Source organism: Pogoniulus pusillus, chromosome 8, assembly GCF_015220805.1.
Source record: "Pogoniulus pusillus isolate bPogPus1 chromosome 8, bPogPus1.pri, whole genome shotgun sequence".
In the NCBI taxonomy this organism is placed as follows: Eukaryota; Metazoa; Chordata; class Aves; order Piciformes; family Lybiidae; genus Pogoniulus; species Pogoniulus pusillus.
This window is the reverse complement of record NC_087271.1, coordinates 40,042,447-40,061,827: the sequence shown is the minus strand read 5'-3', so window position 1 is coordinate 40,061,827 and position 19,381 is coordinate 40,042,447. Positions and strand designations below refer to the sequence as shown.

Sequence of the window (19,381 nt, the reverse complement as noted above, 5' to 3'; positions counted from 1 at the left end):
CCCCACCAGCTGTAATTAAATGCTTAAGGGATTATCACACTTTGTTGTCCAACTACAAAGAAGAGAGGTGCAGCCCATAGAGGGCTGCTCTGAAAAGTGGTCCCTTGCTCTTGGCAGAGCCCTTGCCCCAACTTGTCCCTATCCAGCTAGTGAATAAAAGACAAACCCCCTGTGCTTAGGGTTGTCCTCACCGTTACTTTACTCTGGGCTGACATCTTTAGTTTAAGGGCTTGATTAGGTTATCACAGTGAAGGATAGGTGCTCAGCACCAGCGTAATTGCAGGCATCCTCCCTATACAGCTCACCCTTCCCTCCCAGGCAGCCCAAATTCCTTGAATCCTTTTTCAGATGCAAAGCAACACCCAAGGACCCAAAGGCAGACGGGCTAGAGTCTGACACCCCAGGGCTCCAGCTCCTTTTGAGGTGAGCCACGCCATTGCTCATCTGTCGGAGCCCCGAGGTAGGGATGCTCCTGCTTCCGGCTGCCCCGGCGCTGCTGAGGGCCCTGCTGCCAGGCTGGCACATTCTGTCTCCACCATCCGGAGGGAACCGCTTCCTTCAGCGGGCACCTGTGGGGCTTACCATGCGCAGACTTGCCCCCAACGCCTCTTTTTTCCTTTCAATGCTGCTGCAAAGCCAGAGATGAGACTTTTCTTATGCCTCTAACTGGGAAAAGCCAACTTTGCATTGCTGAGTACCTTAAGACAGGGCAGGAGAAGTCAAACGTGGAAACAGAGACTGCAAAACAAGAAGATGGCTTTGAGAATAACTAAGATGAATTCAGAAAAATCAAAAGTCAGTAGAAGTCTGAGAGGTGTTAGGGAGAGGTGTCCCCATGTGTCACCCATCTTTTCTGTCCTCTCCTGCTTTGCACCTGCCCTGCCAGCAGAGCCTTCGTGCAGCAAAGCACAGGGTGACTCTGGAAGCCCAGCTGCTGAGCCTCCACAGCCAGCCCTAAACCCCAGTTTTAGGTTCTCCTGGCACATCTAGGAACCTACTTGGTTTCCAAGTGTGCTGCACAGTGAAGCCTTCAGCACCCTTACCTTTGGGAAAAGATAGGCTTCATTCCTACATAGCAAGGCCATGGGCTAAGGACCACCATGTAGATGTTCCTGCGTTGCACAAGTCTCTTTGCAGCATCCAATTGGTGGCTTTAGTTCATTAAACTCATCAGCTCTTGAATCTCCTTTCCCAGACTAACAGCCAGCAGGAATCTCCTTGAAGTCAGTGAAGGCAACAACAATAGGCTAAGAGCCTCAAAGGCCACTAAAATCTCTCTCATCAAAACGATTTAAGCCCTGCAGAACTTGTTCTGTGTACCCAAAATGTATCATTTCTACAGACACAAAGAGCTGCTCTGATGGCCTCTCTGCTGAGTTAGGAGGCAAAACCAGGGCAGTGATGTCTTTATGTATTCAGCTCTCCAAGTGCAGGAGAGGACTGCACTTCAGAAAATGGAGCAAGGCTTTTCTTATCTACCTTTAAGGTCATAAAGTTGGCTGCAAAACGGCAATAGCTCAGAATGGTCAGGTTAGCTGACCCAGGACCTTCTCACTTCCGTTCAGGTGTGAAGCTAAGGGGACAGGAGATCCAGAAATGGCCTTTCTTCCTGGAAAATGAAAGAATGCATTCGTGCCTAATGGTGTGATTCCAGGAACTGACTCCAAAGAAGCCAACGCAGCCGATGCAAGACTCACGGTACAGTCACGGCAGCTCCGTCACCCAGCCCTGGCATTTCAGAGACCATTCTGAGAGGTCTGTGTCCAACTCTTGTGCAAGCACCTTGAACACTGGAGGTTCAACAATTTTCCTCTCTCTCCAGCCTTCCTTCACGAGATGGGACTCAACGAAGCCCTCCTCGATCTGGAGCAGAGAGTGCTGACTGAAGTGCTGTTCCTTCTCTGAAGAAAAGAAAGAAGGCTCATTTCTTGATGAGCATCTTCAGACAGCCTCCAGAGAGCAAGTGAAAATTGTGCCACCTGGCTGAAGTCACCTGGGATATTCCAATCCAGGTGGCACTTCTCCACTGGTGGCACCAGTCTCAGCTCTGCTGAGACACAGTGACAGAGAAGACCTTTGGCAGTGCCTTCGTGGTAAAGCTGCCACCTTCCACAGCTTTTCCAAGAGAGGGAGCAGGTGTGAACACTAACACGAAGGGGCTGTGGTCTCCAACTCAGCTCTGATGGGTTCGTACCTAGTAAGATGAGGAGAGGCCCTTACAGCCCACACTGGTAGCTGGTAGTTGCTTGGACAGGCTTGGTCAGATACAGCTGATTTCTACTTTTCAAGCTCAGCCAGGCTGTGATAACAACAGATGTAAAAGCAAACCCAGGATGTATTCTCAGGATGTGATGAGTGTGCTCACACAGTCTGTGTCTGCAGAGAGAATACAGCAGTGCCAGCCCCTTTCTGCTACTCACCCTCTGCTGATTCACCCCAGCTCGCGAGGACAGCAGCGATGTCAGCCTCACTCTTTTTGGAGGGACCTGGGGGCACTGGGAGGAACTGGTGCTGGCTTTGGTATGAATGGGTAGGAAATGTATTACCTGCAAATTTAAGATCTCCCTAAATCATCACTGTGACCCAGCATGCACAGAGCAGATGTTTTCCACTCCAGCTCATCTGCCCAGCTTCCAGGAGCAGATCAGAGGAGGCTACACCACCCAGATTTGCCACATCATTATTTGGCAGGTGGCTTAATTGCAGTGCATGAAACTGAGAATGCCACACAGATGACAATGGAGCACTCCTCTCTTGCTGTGACAGTCACTGGTCCTGCAACATAAGCAAGGGCTCACCTACCAAGGCCTGGTAGGTGCCCAGAGCACCACCTCCAGAGAAATGGAGCACAACATGGATCAGGCTCCTTGCTGAGCTCTGCAAGTCAAGCAATGTGAAGGGTAGGATCCCTTCCAGCCTCCCTTACTTTGCTGGAATAGAAGAACATGCCTGTGGCAGTCCCCAGACCAAGCATTAAAACCATTCCCAGCAAATTCATAGACAAAACCCTAGTTCAAGATAGCCTCCATCTCACAGGGTGGTAAGTCAGCCTCAAAGAGGAAGCCACCTGAATCCACCACCAGGTCTTGCACAGCTAGGGCAAAGGGCTGGAAAACAGAGGCCAAGAAAAACATTCTGAGCAGGAACCAACCAGACCTGCTCCAGGCCATCCTCCCGCAGCACACTTGGCAAGCAAAAGGCAGCATCTTCACTCCAAATGCCAACCCTTTTGATCTCTGTCTGCCCAGCCCTCAGCCTCTTGAACTGAGTTTCTGCTCCCCAATTTTTTTTCCCCCCAATTTCTGCCAGATCCTATTCAGGAAGAGGCAGGAAGGTGCAGAGCTGAGGCTACAGGTTTTGGCTGATCCAGTTTCCAGACCTCAGAGGGTGCCTTTTCCTCCCCCACTGGATCTGCATCCCAGCGGGTGCCCTACTCGTTCAAATTCCATTACATCTCATCAGCATTCCTGCCTGCCAATGGCCCATGCTCTGGGCTGGGTGCCAGTGGCTGGGCAGCTCCTCTCCTCTGCCTCCTGCTCACTGAAGAGAGCTGCTGATCCCCACCAGCTCCTTTACTTGAGGGCTGCCTGGAGCAGAGTCAACATTTCAAGTGCCCCAGCACTCTAGCAGGCATTTTAGGACGTGGGATGGCTGCAATTGGCACCGTCTCCCCAGGGAGGCACCTGGGAAATCAGGCATTAAAACAGTCCCACTCCATCCAGAGTGCCACTGGGAAGGCGGCTGCCTGCCATTGCCCAACCAGGGAGTTTCAGCAAATGCAGGAGTGAAGCAGCTGTGGAAGGCAGCTGCACTGTGAGGGCTCTGGGAAGGGTTGCACAAACACCACTGTAGAACGTCAGTGCCAAAGTGAAGCAATGCAGACTTGCAAATGAGGAAATTAGAGCCTTCACCAAGCTGGTTACTGGGCACCCAGGACAACAGCAGCAATGCAGCACTTTGCTGTGTCACTTGCTGGAGTGCTGTGGCAGCGTTCCCACTGCCTGAGCTGTTTTAAAGGGAAACCAGTTCTTCAGACCAAGCAGCACTGATCAATTTTTCTTTCAGCATGAAGTGCTGTAAGCCACTTCTAGGGATGGATGCTGATGGCTACAGGTAAATCACTGTCCAAAAGTACAGGACGTGGAGTGAAACTGCTGCAGGGCGAGGGAAGCAGTACCACAGATGCTCTCCTGCTGCTCAGTAATGAGCACCCACAGGCTGCAGCACCACTTTGTCTGGGCTCTTTAGGCATCAAACGACCCACCACTGGCTTTGGCTGGTTCAGCCTCCTGAGCTCAGCCTGCTTCTCCGTCCATACGTGCGCTGTGGATGGTGTTAGCAGCGTGCCCCAGGACTGGCTACCCCTACCGCAAGGTGGCAAAGCTGCTTCCATATTGAAAGCTCAGCTGCAATAGGTCCTCCTCCAGGATGAGATACCTCTGGTAAAGAACAGCAAAACCAAGTGTTTTTATTTTCAGCAAACATGTGCAAGGACTAATTTTTGTCCTGCGGATCCTGCAGAGCACTCCTGCGGTGGTGATGCAATGCTGCTTTCCGAGTTTGCTTTTATCAACACTTGGCTGCAGTAATGAGGAAATCCTAATAACGTTATGCTTATAATTAAGGCAGCTCTAATGGGATTTTGTGGACTGTGATTGGCATCCCGAGTACAGCATCAGACAGAAAGAGGAACGTACAAGGGACAAAAATCTCCAGGGCACCTTTAGAATTAGCAACCATTTGGGTAATTATAAAGCCTTGATTTTCAAAAGAAGCAGGAAAGAAGATTAAGTTATAAATCAGTTTATTTACAGATCTTGTTCTCTTAAAGTACATTTCAGTTACCAAAGATATTTACACTGGTGTACACAGGGAGCACCCTGGTTATTTTACAGTTCTTAATTACAAAAAAGAAAAGAAAGAAAAAGAAATAAAACTAATCCAAACCCAACAACAAACCAACCCAAAGCCTTCGCATCCTCGGGTCTGTCTACTGTGCAAAGCTGCTCTGGATGTGAACGTGAGCTGAAACTGGCCCGACCCCCAAGCTACCAGGTTATTTAGACATACACAGTAAACAGGTTTTCTTTTCAGCATCTCCACAACACAGTACGGGAGGGAGACAGAGCCTCCCAAAAGGTGGTTTTGCAAGTGTGTATCAAAAGGCTCTGCAAAGTCAAGGAAAGGGGAAAAAAGAAATCCACAAGCCCCAACTAGTAACTGCAGGTTCGTTACAGTACTCCTCTTCCGTCTGTATAGAATTTTGCATTTAACAGCTTTTAAATTACAAATAAGTTCAAATAATTTCCTTCTCCCCATTTCAGTCCATTTGTAAACACTTCAGATGCACTAAATACCTTGTAAGATCCAACTGTTTGTCTGCTGAGAAGTACTTTTGTTTTCCTAATGTTCTTAAGGTAGCAAAGGGATATGACCATTGGGACTGCAGGCAGCCCTGCGCGGAATAGTCACTTCAAAGGTGTCTGTCACTGTGCTACTGAAGATCTTCTGCAGGTACACACTTATTCAAGTATTGCAAAAAGCTAAGGCCACTTTTGAGAAAGGAAAGGGAACAAGATGGGATTTTATAACCCCTTGTTCCACCTTGTGAGCAACAAGGCTTTTCTGAAAGGCAGAAGTATTGATACTCCACAGCTCGGCTCATGGAGCATCATGCTGTAGGAGAGGCATTCTCCTTGTTCCTTGTCCTCACAAGTCTGGGCTTTCCCACCTGGCACCGAGATCCTTCTGAAGAGGGGAACTGCACCTCCCCAGGGGTGACAGCTGCTGTCACAAACAGCTTATAGGTCTGAGAAAAACGAATCTTCTAGCATGGTTGCACCAAGATATATCATCTTGTTCTTAGAATGGGAAGGTTGGGGAGAGGAGAGAAACAGAGAATGCAGCCTCTGCTTGTGACACTCCAGGCTTCCCCACACAGACCACTGGTTCATCTCAGTAATCACCAGCCCACAAGTACTCAACACACTTGAGGTTTTGAGGGTAACACTCAACTCAAAGCAACTCAACACACTTGAGGTATTGAGAAGATAATTCACATATGTTCAAGTCTTTTTAGGGTTGCTCCTAGCAAGGATTGCTACCAAATTAAACAATGATGCTTGCAAAGGAATAAAGCCATCACTTAGACACAGCTGGGAAGCTGCAAGAATAGTTACTTGTTCTGCTGGAGTATTTGGCTGGTGCTATCCAAGCTAGCAAGAAAACAGGCACGAGATCTCCAAAGGTCCCTGCTACCACGGCAGGTCAACTGCACAAGCTTCTGCCTACTAGAGGACAGATCAGAGAAGCTGTGCCAGCCCTGCAGAACAGCTACAAAGCCTTGGGATGCAGTGATCAAGGATGCAGGACAACCTTCTCAACACTGGCCATGGTACCTACAGAACAGGAACTAACTTTGTTTCTCTGATACTCCAGCCCTGAACCTACGCTGTAGGTTTCTGCCTTCTTCCCATAATTGCTACCTATAAAAACAGCAATCCTTGCTGCTGAGAAAGATACACCCAGGAAAGGGAATCTGAGGTGGTGACCCAAGCAGTGACACCATGCTGGTTAAATGTAGCAGCTTTAGTATGCTTCTGTCTTTAGCATTCAAGCATTTCCTGGTTCAGCATCATGACATTTTATGTGGACAAATGAATCACTTAGGCAAAAAAGCTGAACAATGCTCCACCATGGTCCATTTGACTTCCAGCCAGCCAGAACAGCCACTACTGCAGGACAGACATGCACATGACCATTGGAGCTGTTCCTGCACAGTATTATCTCCTCCTTACTCTTCCACTCGTTTAGCTCCTGTAACTATGGCTCACCATCCACTCGCACGTGAGGTGCTGGCAATACTACCTCTGAGAACCTGCAGGGACCTCTGACAAATCCAGCATTTCCCAGTGCTGTCCCTGAAGAATTACCAGCTCTGTGTCGTTGTGCAAAATGCAAATATTCCAATGATAGCTTTCAAAAATAATAATTAAAAAAAAAAGGTGGAAAAGAGAAAACAAAATGGAGCAGCAGCAGAGGTATGCATAGCAGGAAGCCCAAGAACCAAGCAGGTGAATGAAACAGTAGAGATCTCCCTGCAATGCCTATCGTGGGCTGCAGCATCTTGGGAGCACCTCTGAGGGCTTCATAGTGTCCTTCTGCACTCTAACATGTCTGAAGAATCTCACTCTCCTCTGGGTCTTGTCCCAGGTTAGCATCTGGGGACACTGACTATTAAGGCATCAACTGTTCAACTTCAGATGGTCTGCATTCCTCCAAGAAAAACACAAGAATGGGAGGGACAGGTCAGGAACCAGCACCCAGCAGAAGGACACTGCTGCTGAATCCAGCACCAAGCAAACCACTTAAGAGCTGTCCACAGCCTAGAACTTCTGGGAAAAGGAAGGTGACAGAGGAAGCAAGGAAATTTCATATCATTTTCAGCTCAGGCCTCTCAATTCTCTGTTGTCTCTGAACCAGGTGTGGTGAAGCTCCATTCCTAGTCCTACCTTTGCATCTCACCCCTGGGCAGTGAGGTTTGGTTCTTCTTGCTGCCTCCTTCCCTGCATCTGCCTCCAGAACTGGGAGGTTTTGTGGGAAGCATGCAGGGCTCTGGAAGTTTCCAGCAAAGATGCTTTCTTGAGTTCATCTGTCTCAACACATAGGACAGTGCAGCCACCTGCACAGGACCACACTTCCATAACCCACTTAATAAATTATCTGAAAATAAATAAACCCCCCATGAGCACAAAACATGCAGACAGTTGCGTGCTGGACACTCCTTTCTTTGGTGAATACATTCTCTTCTCTACCTTGTTCAAGTAACAGCTCCTCCCTTTTATTAGGTGACAGCAAGGGAGGAAGCTGCGGGATCGAAGGCCAAATTCTTGTGAAGAAACATTTTTCACTCCTGCATGTCTCATGCCTGAGAAAATCCTGAGTATCCATTATCTAGGAGCAGGTGGTGCTCCAGCAAGAGAAGAAGTGCTACAGGTTAGAAGGAAAATTGTCCACAGGCTCATCTTTCATGCTGGACATCAGGTGGCCACCTCAGGACTGAAGCATATTACGTTGGAAAAGCAGCAAGGATTCTTGACTTGAATGTAGAAAGCAATATCATGTGATTTCCCTGGACTTGCTGCCACCATAGTGGAGAAGAAAGATGAAAACCAGCTTCACAAAGAAGGGAATTAAACGGGCTCTGGAGTGTAAGAAACTGATGCACATTGTTAGGGCTGCAGGAGAAGAGGTGTTAGGAGAGTTTGGTACAGTAAGTCACCATTTATGGCTAAAAGTTGACCAAACCGTTTCTTCTCCAAACCACTCACACCTCTGAGGCTGGGTACTGATGTCTGACAACCATTCCAGCAGGACAGCCAATACCTCAGCTTAACCTTTCAGAGAACAGGTTGAACATGTCACAGCTTCAGACAGCTGCTGACAGTTATGTGGCATAACTGTGTTGGCACACCAACAGTCTTGAGCACTCCACGACACAGCCCCGAGTGAGGCATCAGCTTGTTCCAAACAACAAAGCCAGTGGGAGGTCTCTAGTGGCAGCAGATGCAAATCCAGGTTCCTTTCATCACATCTGAAGTGGCAGGGTGGAGAGCAGGTCAGGAGTCAAAGGCCCGTGAATGGGTGGCGGCAGAGCGGTCCGCTCAGACCAGCAGCAGCCTGCGCTTCTCGGTGATCTGGTTCAGGACATCAATAGTGTCTCGGATTAAGGCCTCGAAGATCCCATCTGCCAGCTGCATCTTTACGCACAGCTCGTCCTCGTCGTAGTTGACCCACTGCGCTTCTTCCTCGTGAAGCTCTTGCACCTGGAAGGGTAGAAAGGAGAAAGCAACACAAATGTCACAATTCTGTTGCTCAAGGTACAATATCCCCTGCAAAGCTCCAGAAACTGCCAACAGCATGACAGGAAATGCCTGGAATAGCAGAGCGGCCACAGACCTGTTTCAACCAGGCTGTTTCATTGTGGGAACGCTTCCCACCTTTTGCTGGAGTATCCATTTTAAAGGAGTTCACACTCCTGCACAAAATTTTCCCTTGGAAGAACTCAGCTATTGGAGTATCTTCAGCCAACAGCAAAAGCCCAATTAAAAAAGTCCCTAACTGTGTATTTGCAAGAAGATGAGTCCATGCACCTTAAATTGGTAGGAATTGCTGCAAAGGCCTTGAACAGAGGAAGGAGGAAAAGGAAGGACTTCACTGCAGTTCAGTCCATCTGAGTAAGAGCTGCAAAACCTAAAGGAAACAACTAACTTCTCCCATCCTTCTGCACAGGAAGACAAAATACTGGCACATGCTACATGACTGTATCTTTTGTTCAGCCTGGAGAAGAAAAAGCTCCAGGGAGACCTCACAGTGACCTTCCAGTACCTGAAAAAAGCCTACAAGAAAGCTGAGTAGGCACTTTTTGCAAGGACTTCTAGTGATAGGACACAGGGGAGTGCACTGCAGCTGGAAGAGGGTAGATTTAGACTGGAGATTGGGAAGAAACCCCTTACAGTGAGGGTGTTGAGACACTGGAACAGGTTGTCCAGGGGAGGTTATGGATGTCCCCTCCCTGGAGGTGTTCAAGGTCAGGCTGGACAGGGCCTTGAGCAAGCTAGCCTAGTGGAGGCAGCAGGATTGGAACTACATAATCTTTAAAGTCTCTTTCAACCCAAACCAATCTATAATTCCGTGATAGGAGGGTGGTGGAACACTGGAACAGGTTGCCTAGGGAGGTGGTGAAGGATCCATCCCTGAAGACATTTAAGGTCAGGCTTGATAAGGCTCTAAAACACCTCATTTACTTGTGAATGGCCCTGCTTACTGCAGGGCGGGGAGCTGGACTAGATGAGCTCCAGAGGTCATTTCCAAGCCAGCACATTCTATGATCACAACTGTTCTACTGGTCACTGGCAAAAAAGTGTTTGAGTAACAGACAGCAGTGTGAAACATCATTCAGCAAATCTGATCTTGCCAAGAGTGTCTCCAACCTGGACACCTGCAATTACACTCATTAAAACTGAGTGGCCATCTCAGAATTACAGACACATCCTCAGAAAGCCAACATTCCTCACGTTTAAAATGATAAACATTGCTGAGAGCTCCTTGTCTACTCATCTGCAGCAGAAATCTCCTCTGACCACGAATCCTAAACACTGTCCTCACAAAAAAGCGGGCAAGAAACAGAGACACTGCCAAAACGAGGTTAAAACATACTGAAAACACAATAATCCAGCACCAACACATAACAGTGTCGTTACCCAAAGGAAACACAGGAGCTACAGCACCAACACCCTCACCCCCTCCCTTGCCTGAAGCTAAACCACCCAGAAACACATCGGGTTTGGAAGTGACAGCTGCTGCAGCACAGTGACAACTCAATACTCCAAACTCGGCGTGAAGCCCAAGAACAGGCTGCTACTGGAGCCCCAGGGAACCGGCGCTGCTTCAGGGTCTGTAGCCGTCTATAATGCCTCGGCTAACACAGAGTTTGACTCTGGCAGCTCCTTTCTCCCTCTCTCAAGGGGGGCTGGGGAGAGGGAAGGGATGCCATCCTGCAAAGGGCTTTGGAAGAGTCACAACCTTTTACAAAGCTTACAAATCTCTGCAGCACCGCCGTGAGCACCCCTCTGTGGCACTGCTCTACAGCTGCCAAAGACAAGGAGCCAATGGCTTCCTTATGCTTCTTGCTAGTAAGAAAGAAGCAACAACATTGGCAACCAAGCTCAGAACTTTTTCAGTGCTGTTGGTCAAAAACCATTTCAATTTAGATTGAAAGGGACCCTAGAGACCCTCTACTCCAGCCTCCCTGCCATGGGCAGGGATGTGTCTCAACTAGGCTTGGTTGCTCAACGCCTCATCTGACCTGGCCTTGAACACCTTCTGGAAAGGGGCATCCACAACCCCTCCAGGCAATCTATTCCAGAATCTCACCACCTTCATACTGAAGAACATCTTCCTAAGATCCAGTTGAAATCTACTCTCTCTCAGCTTAAAACCATTCTCTCTTGTTCTATCACTGGTCACTCTTACAAGAAGTTCCTCTCCAGCCTTCCTGTAGGTCTCCCTCAGGTATTGGAAAGGCAGCTGGAAGGTTCTCTTGGAGTCCTCTCTTCTCCAGGCAAGAACAAGAAATTGAATGCTAACAAGTGGCACATCTACACACTTCTTGAACACCTCCAGGGTGGCAAACTCCACCATCTCCCTGGGAAGCCTCCTCCAATGCCTCACCACTCCCTCAGGAAAGAAGTTTTTCCTGATATCCAACCTAAACCTCCTCTGGCACAACTTAAGCCCATTTCCTCTCGTACTATCACTAGTTACATGGGAGAAGAAACCAACACCAGTATCACTCCTCCAGGGAGCTGTAGAAAGAGCTCCCCTCAGCCTTCTCTTCTCCAGACTAAATAACCCCAGTTCCCTCATCCACTCCTTATACATGCCCCTCCAAAATCCTCACCAGCCTCACTGCTCTTCTTTGGACACACCCTCCAGGACCTCAATGTCTTATACTGTGTCACTCAGAACTGAACACAGTACTCAAGCTGTGGCCTTACCAAGACTAAGTATGAGGCACCATCACAGAATACAGTTGGAAGAGACCCCAAAGATCACTTGGTCCAACCCTTGACCCAGCACTGAAGGGTCAACACTAAACCCTACTCTTGCTGCTTGCTGCCTGCAGCTGCGAAGGACTGGTTTTATGTTGTGATAAGCCCTGGACTAAACAACAGCAGCATGCCCCAAGACCTTCTACCAATAGAGAGGCCTAAGATAGAAGCACCAGTGTGGAGGCTGATCATGTGTCTAAATCAAGGATATTTAGATGTGGAAACTTAAGAGATAAGGGGCAAAACCTGAAGTGGTAGTGCCCAAAAGAACAGTTTCTAAAGAGCAGAAGAAAGAAAACAGGAGCCTTATAGGGAGAAGTTGAGGACTCTGCCAGGAGGAAAGATCCTGGAAATGAAGCAGGTGGGTGGAGAAAAATGCCAGGGAACAGCCAGGAGTCTTGACTGATAACATCCAGCACTGGTAACTGGGAGCAGCTGCACAATAACAACTGCTGTGACTACCTGAAGGGAAGCTGTAGCCAGGTGAGGTTGGGCTCTGCTGCCAGGCAAGCAGCAACAGAAGAAGGGGACACAGTCTCAAGTTGTGCCAGGGGAGGTCTAGGCTGGATGTTAGGAGGAAATTCTTGCCAGAGAGAGTGATTGGCATTGGAATGGGCTGCCCAGGGAGGTGGTGGAGTTGCTGTCCCTGGAGGTGTTAAAGCCAAGCCTGGCTGGGGCACTTAGTGCCATGGTCTGGTTGATTGGATAGGGCTGGGTGCTAGTTTGGCCTGGATGATCTTGGAGGTCTCTTCCAACTTGGTTGATTCTGTGATTCTATTCTATGATCTTCTGTCTGAATCTTCCAGCCCAGCAGTGCCCTCCCTGCTGGGAAGGGAAGCTGAGACCCAGAGAATGCAACACTGAGCAGGCAAGCAAGGGAGTAAAACAAGCAGGTTAAAAGCTCTGATCTTGCTGGCTCTTTAACTCTGACATCCTGATCCACATTAGCTGCTGTTTATTCTGTCTCACCTGCAATAATGTGATTGGACAGAACCTTTGCTGTGTTCCAGAAGGAAAAAGCAATGCTTGGGATAAAGGAATGCAAGTAAGTGGTACAGAAAGCAGTAACCAGATTCAGGCAAGGAAAAGGCTGGATGCTGAACTGCAGTGGAAAGATGAAAAACGAAACACAGTATCAGTGATTGAGCTTCTTGCCTCCTCCTCAGAGGCAGAGTGCACAACTTCCTCTGGCATTAGCAGCATTTCCTCGGGTGCACTGGACAAGGCAGAAGGTGTGGTTTGAAGCTGCAGGCAAGCGTTGCTTGGTTTACAGTGCATGCAGAACACGTGTGAAACTGCCAGGCTCTTCTGCAGTCCCCGCTGCAGGCAGCTGTGACTGCTTGGTCTGGGAAATGGTTGATCTGACTGCTGTATCATTACAAACTGCCCAGAGCACAGTGGCTGTCAGGGCCAGTGGCCTTTGCTTTGTCCTCAGCACATGCACAGCGTTTGAAGTCTCCTACATCCTCATGGCAAACAGTAAAACTCCATGTATTTGCTGCCAGTAAGTAAGGCCTTTCTACCAGAGACAAACTGCAAAGTCAGGAAAAAAACAGTTTGAATGCAAAGGAATTCCATCCTGCAGACAAAGATCATAGATTGGATTCAACCACCTTCCTAGATAGGCTGTTCCCAGTGTTTGAGAACCCTTTCCATAAAGAAGTTTCTTCTAATATCCAACCTAAACCTCCCCCGGTGCAACTTGAGGCCATTTCCTCTCCTTCTATCTCTTGTTACTGAGGAGAAGAGATCAATGCTCACCTGGCTCCAACCTCCTTTCAGGAGTTATAGAGAGTGAGAGGGTCTCCCCTTGGCTTCCTTTTCCCCAGACTAACCAATCCTAGTTCCCCAAAAGAGTGGCACACAGACAAACAGTGTCAGGAGGCAGAAGCCTGTGTGGTTTTCTTCCTGTGTGCCTTTTTCTGCACGCCTGCTCTGAGTGATGACACCTGAACACACCACTTAATACCATCTGAAGGAAACTTTACAGACTACTTGAGTAAATTTGTCTTTCTGCAGGCTCCCATCCAAACCCATGACTATTTCCAGAACAAATGGCATTTGAGGAGTCACTAGGTCATTCTGGAGACCAAAAAGAATAAAAAGGCAGGTATGAACTCAAATCTTGGAAGAACATCAGATGGAGGCAGGCAGGCACATTCTCACAGCTCTTCACTCTGAGTGCCTGCACATCTTGACACACAACTGTGCAGACAAGAAGCTTTGAATTCTCTTCTAACTGTTGCACTTCTCCCCTTGGGTTTAGGTCTCAGGTTCTGCAGAAGTGGGCTTTCTGATTAAACCAGCTGAACAGGAACAGCTTTTGCTTTGTTGCAGTCTCTGCACAGAGAGAGACATTCTAACTGTTAAGTCAACAGGTCAGAAGATCAAGTACTTTCCAGCACTCTGTTGGTAGACTTCTCAGGTGTGAAAACTGAACACAGAGGTTTGGCAGTATCATGTGAGCTCAAGCTCCAGATAAAAGAGAGGAGGGAGGGGGGGGTCGGAGGGAAAGCAATGACAGAGTTTGTTCTAGCTCCACACAAACAGATCAGCAGAGAGTTTTGGCTGAAGACCCAAGAGGAAAAAAAAAACAACAAAGAGGGAGTAGAAGCAGCTTATTGTTACTACCTGAACTTAAATAAGGAGGTAAGAGGGATCTTGTGGTTTAAAAAGAGGTTTTGAAAGGTGGAGGCAGCCCTGACGTACTGAAATGCAGCACCTCAGCCTACACACACAAGTGAGAACCTCCCACAGAGCACAGACAGCACAGGTGTGAGGAAGGAGCCACCACAAAGGGACTCGAGAAGAAAAAAGCAAACACCTGAAAGTTCCTTTCAGTTGGTGGTACACGAAGTAGCTTTTCCTCATTGGGAACCTCCTGTACTCATCTACTGAAAGCCAAGACTGGTTGCAAATGTTAAAAACCAAAGCAACTGTGCAGTAGATCAGAGAGGTCTTTACAAAAACCCCAGAACCCCTTCCTGAGGACAGAGATGCTTGATCGATGTGAACAGTGCTGCAAAGGAAGAGAGCAAGACTTTTTTTGCCACTGCCAGAAAAAGGTCACTTGATTATATTGGTGTTGATGCAAGGAAAGTGCAGATGGAAGTGAAAATGCAACTAAAGATGCAGTGACTGGTGGTAGCAGCAAAGATCAAGGCACAGCAAGGGGGTGAAGGTCTAATCCATCCTGTTCTCCCCTTCATTTCCAGTGGGCATGATGGTTGAGACTGCAGTCACCCATGGGACTCAGCATCACAGGCAGTATCAGTGCAGCACAGGCTGCTTCTACTGCTGTGCCTCTTCCCCAGAAGGCTGAACCTTTGGTGGAGATAAGAACCACTCAAAACTGGGTTTGGCATGGTAAATCCAGGACACACCTGGGAAGAGAGTAACCTGGGCAGAATAGCCTGGCACTTGCTTTATATCTTCAGAAGAATCAGAAGGAAATTCATCAAACAGCCCTGGCTCCTGGCTTTATAGCTACTTGACCATGCAGGCAATGTCACTGACAGTCAGTATTAATATGCTGGAGGAAGTATAAAACATCCTCCTTTCCCTGTATCAAAACCCCTGCCCTAGTCATATGTAGCTCTTGGGTCTGATGTGTTGAATCTCTCTCAAAGTCACCAAAAAGACACAGTTGTCTCAACAGAAAACTCATTTAAAGGTTAATTTAACCTGAAGGGGAAACAAAGAAGTTGTCAAGGACCTGTGCTTAAAGTCTGAAGCCCAAGAATGTTCACCTCTGCTTTAAAAGGTATTTTTTATTTTAGTTGATTTTGCTTTATAAGCTGCAAAACCCATGGAGAATCAATCAGCTCATCCACATACTCAGATGACATCCCCTGCACATGCTGTATACTGGATAAAGCCTCACAAAAACCTTAAAGCCTTTTTCATTTCTAAAGAGGCTTCTAAAGCACCTTAAAGCCACCAAAGAAGCCTCAGTTTTGGGGTGTATTAAGTAGAGTGTGTCCAGCAGATCAAGGGAGGTTCTCCTTCCCCTCTACTCTGCCCTGGTCAGACCTCATCTTGAATACTGCCTTCAGTTTTGGGCTCCCCAGTTGAAGAGGGACAGGGATCTGCTGGAGAGGGTCCAGCAGAGGGCTACGAGGATGATGAGGGGACTGGAAGGCATGGCTTATGGCACGCTGAGGGACCTGGGGCTGTTTAGTCTGGAGAAGACTGAGAGGAGATTTAATCAATGTTTATAAACATCTGAGGGACGGACAAGATGCAGGGGACAGGATGGGGGGGGACAGGCTCTGCTCACTTGCTCCCTGGGATAGGACAAGGAGCAATGGGTGTAAGCTGCAGCACAGGAGGTTCTGCCTCAACACAAGAGGGAACTTCTTTTCTGCAAGAGTGAGAGAGCACTGGCACAGGCTCCCCAGAGAGGCTGTGGAGTCTCCTTCTCTGGAGACTTTCAGGCCTGTTTGGATGCATTCCTCTGTGCTAGATTTTGTGGTCCTGCTCTGGCAGAGAGGTTGGCCTGGATGATCTCCTTGGGTCCCTTCCAACCCCTAACATCCTGTGAGCCTGTGATCAATTTCTCCTTCAGAAGATTGCTACCTTGTACTTGTACTGCTTGAATGTACTTTGAACAAGATCTGAAAAACACGAATCTCCCAGTTGACAGCCACACCATGAGTCACCAGCAGAGAGCAGATCTTGCACAGACCTGTATGTTCACTTAGGACCTTGGATTTGTGTTATCACAGCTTAAGCACAAGTTGGAGGCTGTCTAGGAGACAGAGAAAGCTATCTGGATACTTCAGGATATACAGCTGTTGTAATAAAAGAAGGTAAGACAAACTGAACTCTATCTCCTTAGGCTTTCAGTTAGAAACAGCTCTCTCACAGCACCTCACTGTTCAGTATACATTTGCTAGCCATGGCACTGAGTGCCTTATTCCTAAAGCATGGCATGCTGTAGCCTTCAAAGAGTTATTCCCAGTCTGCAGTTAAAATTCTGTGGCCATATTCTTGTGAGAACAAAATAAACACATTATTTATTGAGCCAAACTTACCAGAGCTCCATTAATCTTTGGTCTGCAATCTACATGCAGACCCAGGCATCAAATTGACTGAACTTCAAACTTACCCCACCTAAAGCACTTTGTACACCTTCAACTAGACACAAATTCCAGTCAGGAATCTTTCTTTCTAGGCACGGTTCAAAGAAATTAGGAAGTTGGCACGTGTGTAATAGCTGTACTACTAGTTCTCTTGGGGATCTACAGAGGAGACTCCTGTGCAAGCTTGAACAGCCTCCACATCCCAGAACAAAGCATAGAAGGACGTGCAGGTCCCATACATGAATTTACATACAATTAAACCCTTGGGAAAAAGGCTGTGTTGGAAACCTTCCACTGATGGGCAATTAAAAGACCACACGAGCCATGACTCCAAGTTACTTATACGTGCACGTGTGTGGAATCGACTTCAGGTACAATTAAGTGAAGCACAGTGTTAATGACAACTCCTGTTCCCAAGCAGAACCTTCACTATCATTACAGCCAATAAGGAAGTTAATCATCCTGCAATACAAGCCAACAAGGAACTTTCAAAAACTAGTACACAGCCAGACATGCTCTGTTTTAAGCATCTTTAACACTGAACTGCCCCTGCTCCACTGGCAGCTGCATGCCCTAGCTCATGACACGTACCAGGGTGCTCCTTGTTTAGCTCTGAGGAAAAGCATGGCTGTAGAATCATCTGGGAAGACTGGTTACCTTCTACTGGGGACTCTCATGTCACACAATTACTAAATGCTAGGGGTTTGAAGGGACCACTGAAGATCACTGAGTCCAACCCCCCTGCAAGAGCAGGCTCAACTACAGCAGATCTCATAGAAACATGTCCAGATGGGCCTTGAAAGTCTCCAGAGATAGAGACTCCACCACCCCTCTGGGCAGCCTGTTCCAGTGCTCTGCCATCCTCAAAGTAAAGAAGTTCCTTCTCGTGTTCAGATGGAACTTCCTATGCTCAAGTTTACACCCATTACCTCTTATCCTGTTACTGGGGACCACTGAGAAGAGTCTGGCTCCATATTCCTGACACCCACCCCTGTCCCATATCATCTCTTCAAAGTCTTTGCTGTTGTAGCCCAACGACTTCTTCAACCTTGCAGTTAAATCTGGTCTACAAAACTCTCAGCATCCCTGTCTCCAGTTAAACAAGGTCACTTCAAAATAAAAGCTTTTTAAACTCAAAGAAAGAAGAAATGCATATTCCCTTCCTCTCCTTTAGGTCAAGTATTTCAGTGTTTCATTCTTCAATTTCATGCATCAAACTTCTGGGAGGGGAGAATTTGTATCCCAGTCAACTCAACAAGCACAAAGCAAGAGTTTGCTCAAGCCACCTTACTTCACCAGCACCAAACTTCTGGTGTTGTCAACACGGGGCTCTCAAATTCCTTCTATCAAGACCTCATGCACACTTTGTATTCTTTGCATTCTCATTTCTCAGCTCATCGCTTGCTGGATACCTTCCTTATGACCTCTTCACACTCAGCACAAACTAATCTTGTGGTACGTCACGTTCAGTCTGGGAGGCAGTATCTGACAGCAGTTTATTTCCAGTCACTGACCAGTATTTGATCCACTCGGTCTCGTTTCTTGCGCCCAAATTTCATCATCTTCTGCCAGTCTGTTTTGTGATTTGGCTCCTTCTTCACGCTGAACAGCTTCAGTACTTCAGCAGCAATGAAGCTCTAAAGAACAGGAAAGGTGAGATTTACCATATTTGAGGTATTAAATGTATGCACAAAGTATCTGCCCTAAGAAGTCACTCTACAGGATGCATAAAGGCCTTCTTTTAGCCAAGACATGTAAGGAATAGGCATGAAAGTTACAGTGAAAGCCTTTGTGCCAGCATTACACAGGCTAGGCAATTATTAAACCCAGAGGTGGGGGGAAAAAAGATCACACCCACACAACAATCTTGAGAACAGCAACTTTTAATTAAAGAGTTCAGCAGATTATCACCTGCACCATTCATGTTAGCGTACGTTATGAAAGGAAAGCAGGAAGGGAGGTTTGGTGTCCTTGCACTGTGTTCCCTGCTCTCCCCTGATGTGTTTTGAAAGTCTTCTCCACTAACAGAGTGGCCTATATACTACTTCTGTCTTTTCTAGACAGCTAACATGCTGTGTCTTCAGCAGGTTTATCAAAACAGAGTCAAACAGTCCCCAGTTTCAGAAGGAACAGTACAGGTGGAAGTCTCATTTATGTCCTGATGTCCTATGGAAAGTTCTACCTTTTGGGGCTTGTCCTTTCTTGAGCACTACCACCAACACTAGGAGACCTCCTCTGCCTTGCCCAGCACAACAACGCCCTCACCAGCCAAATTTTGAGTCCCTCTGGGCAACTCCCACTGCCCTCAGTGATGCTAACACAGGTGTGTCCAAGTATAAAATCCAGCTCATCCCATTTAGCCCAACCCTACTGTCGGACCCATGCCAAACTACCCAGAGAGAGTTCCACTGGAATCTGCTAGAGCAGCAGTCTGCCAGCACACCAATTTTACAAGATCAAGGTCACCCTGGCAGCTCTGTACAGAGGAGTTAGGTTTAAAAGCAACCAGTACCAGCCAATATGGACAGGAAAGCAAAACTGTTGAGGAAAAAAGGACCATTCTGACACACTTCCTTTCGGGTTTGTAATCTCTTTTCTCTTTTCAACCCATCTCTTGCTGGAGAGACCTATTATCATCTTGTAGCATTCAGGCAGGTGCCAGTGCAATGTTTTTCATCTCAGAAA

At 47.6% G+C, this 19,381-nt stretch overlaps 1 protein-coding gene across 6 annotated transcripts in view; it reads right to left on the bottom strand.

The window, feature by feature from the left end:
* Positions 1–8,265: 8,265 nt before the first annotated feature.
* CEP350 (centrosomal protein 350) overlaps positions 8,266–19,381 on the bottom strand; it is an 84,460-nt gene continuing 73,344 nt past the window's right edge. For all 6 annotated transcript variants that reach the window (XM_064148165.1, XM_064148164.1, XM_064148168.1 and 3 more), the window contains 2 exons: positions 18,211–18,333; positions 8,266–8,825 (listed from right to left, as the gene is read on the bottom strand). In XM_064148165.1, the coding sequence (XP_064004235.1) occupies positions 8,664–8,825; positions 18,211–18,333 (285 nt within the window). In that variant the 3' untranslated portion in view covers positions 8,266–8,663. The remainder of the gene's footprint in view (positions 8,826–18,210; positions 18,334–19,381) is intronic.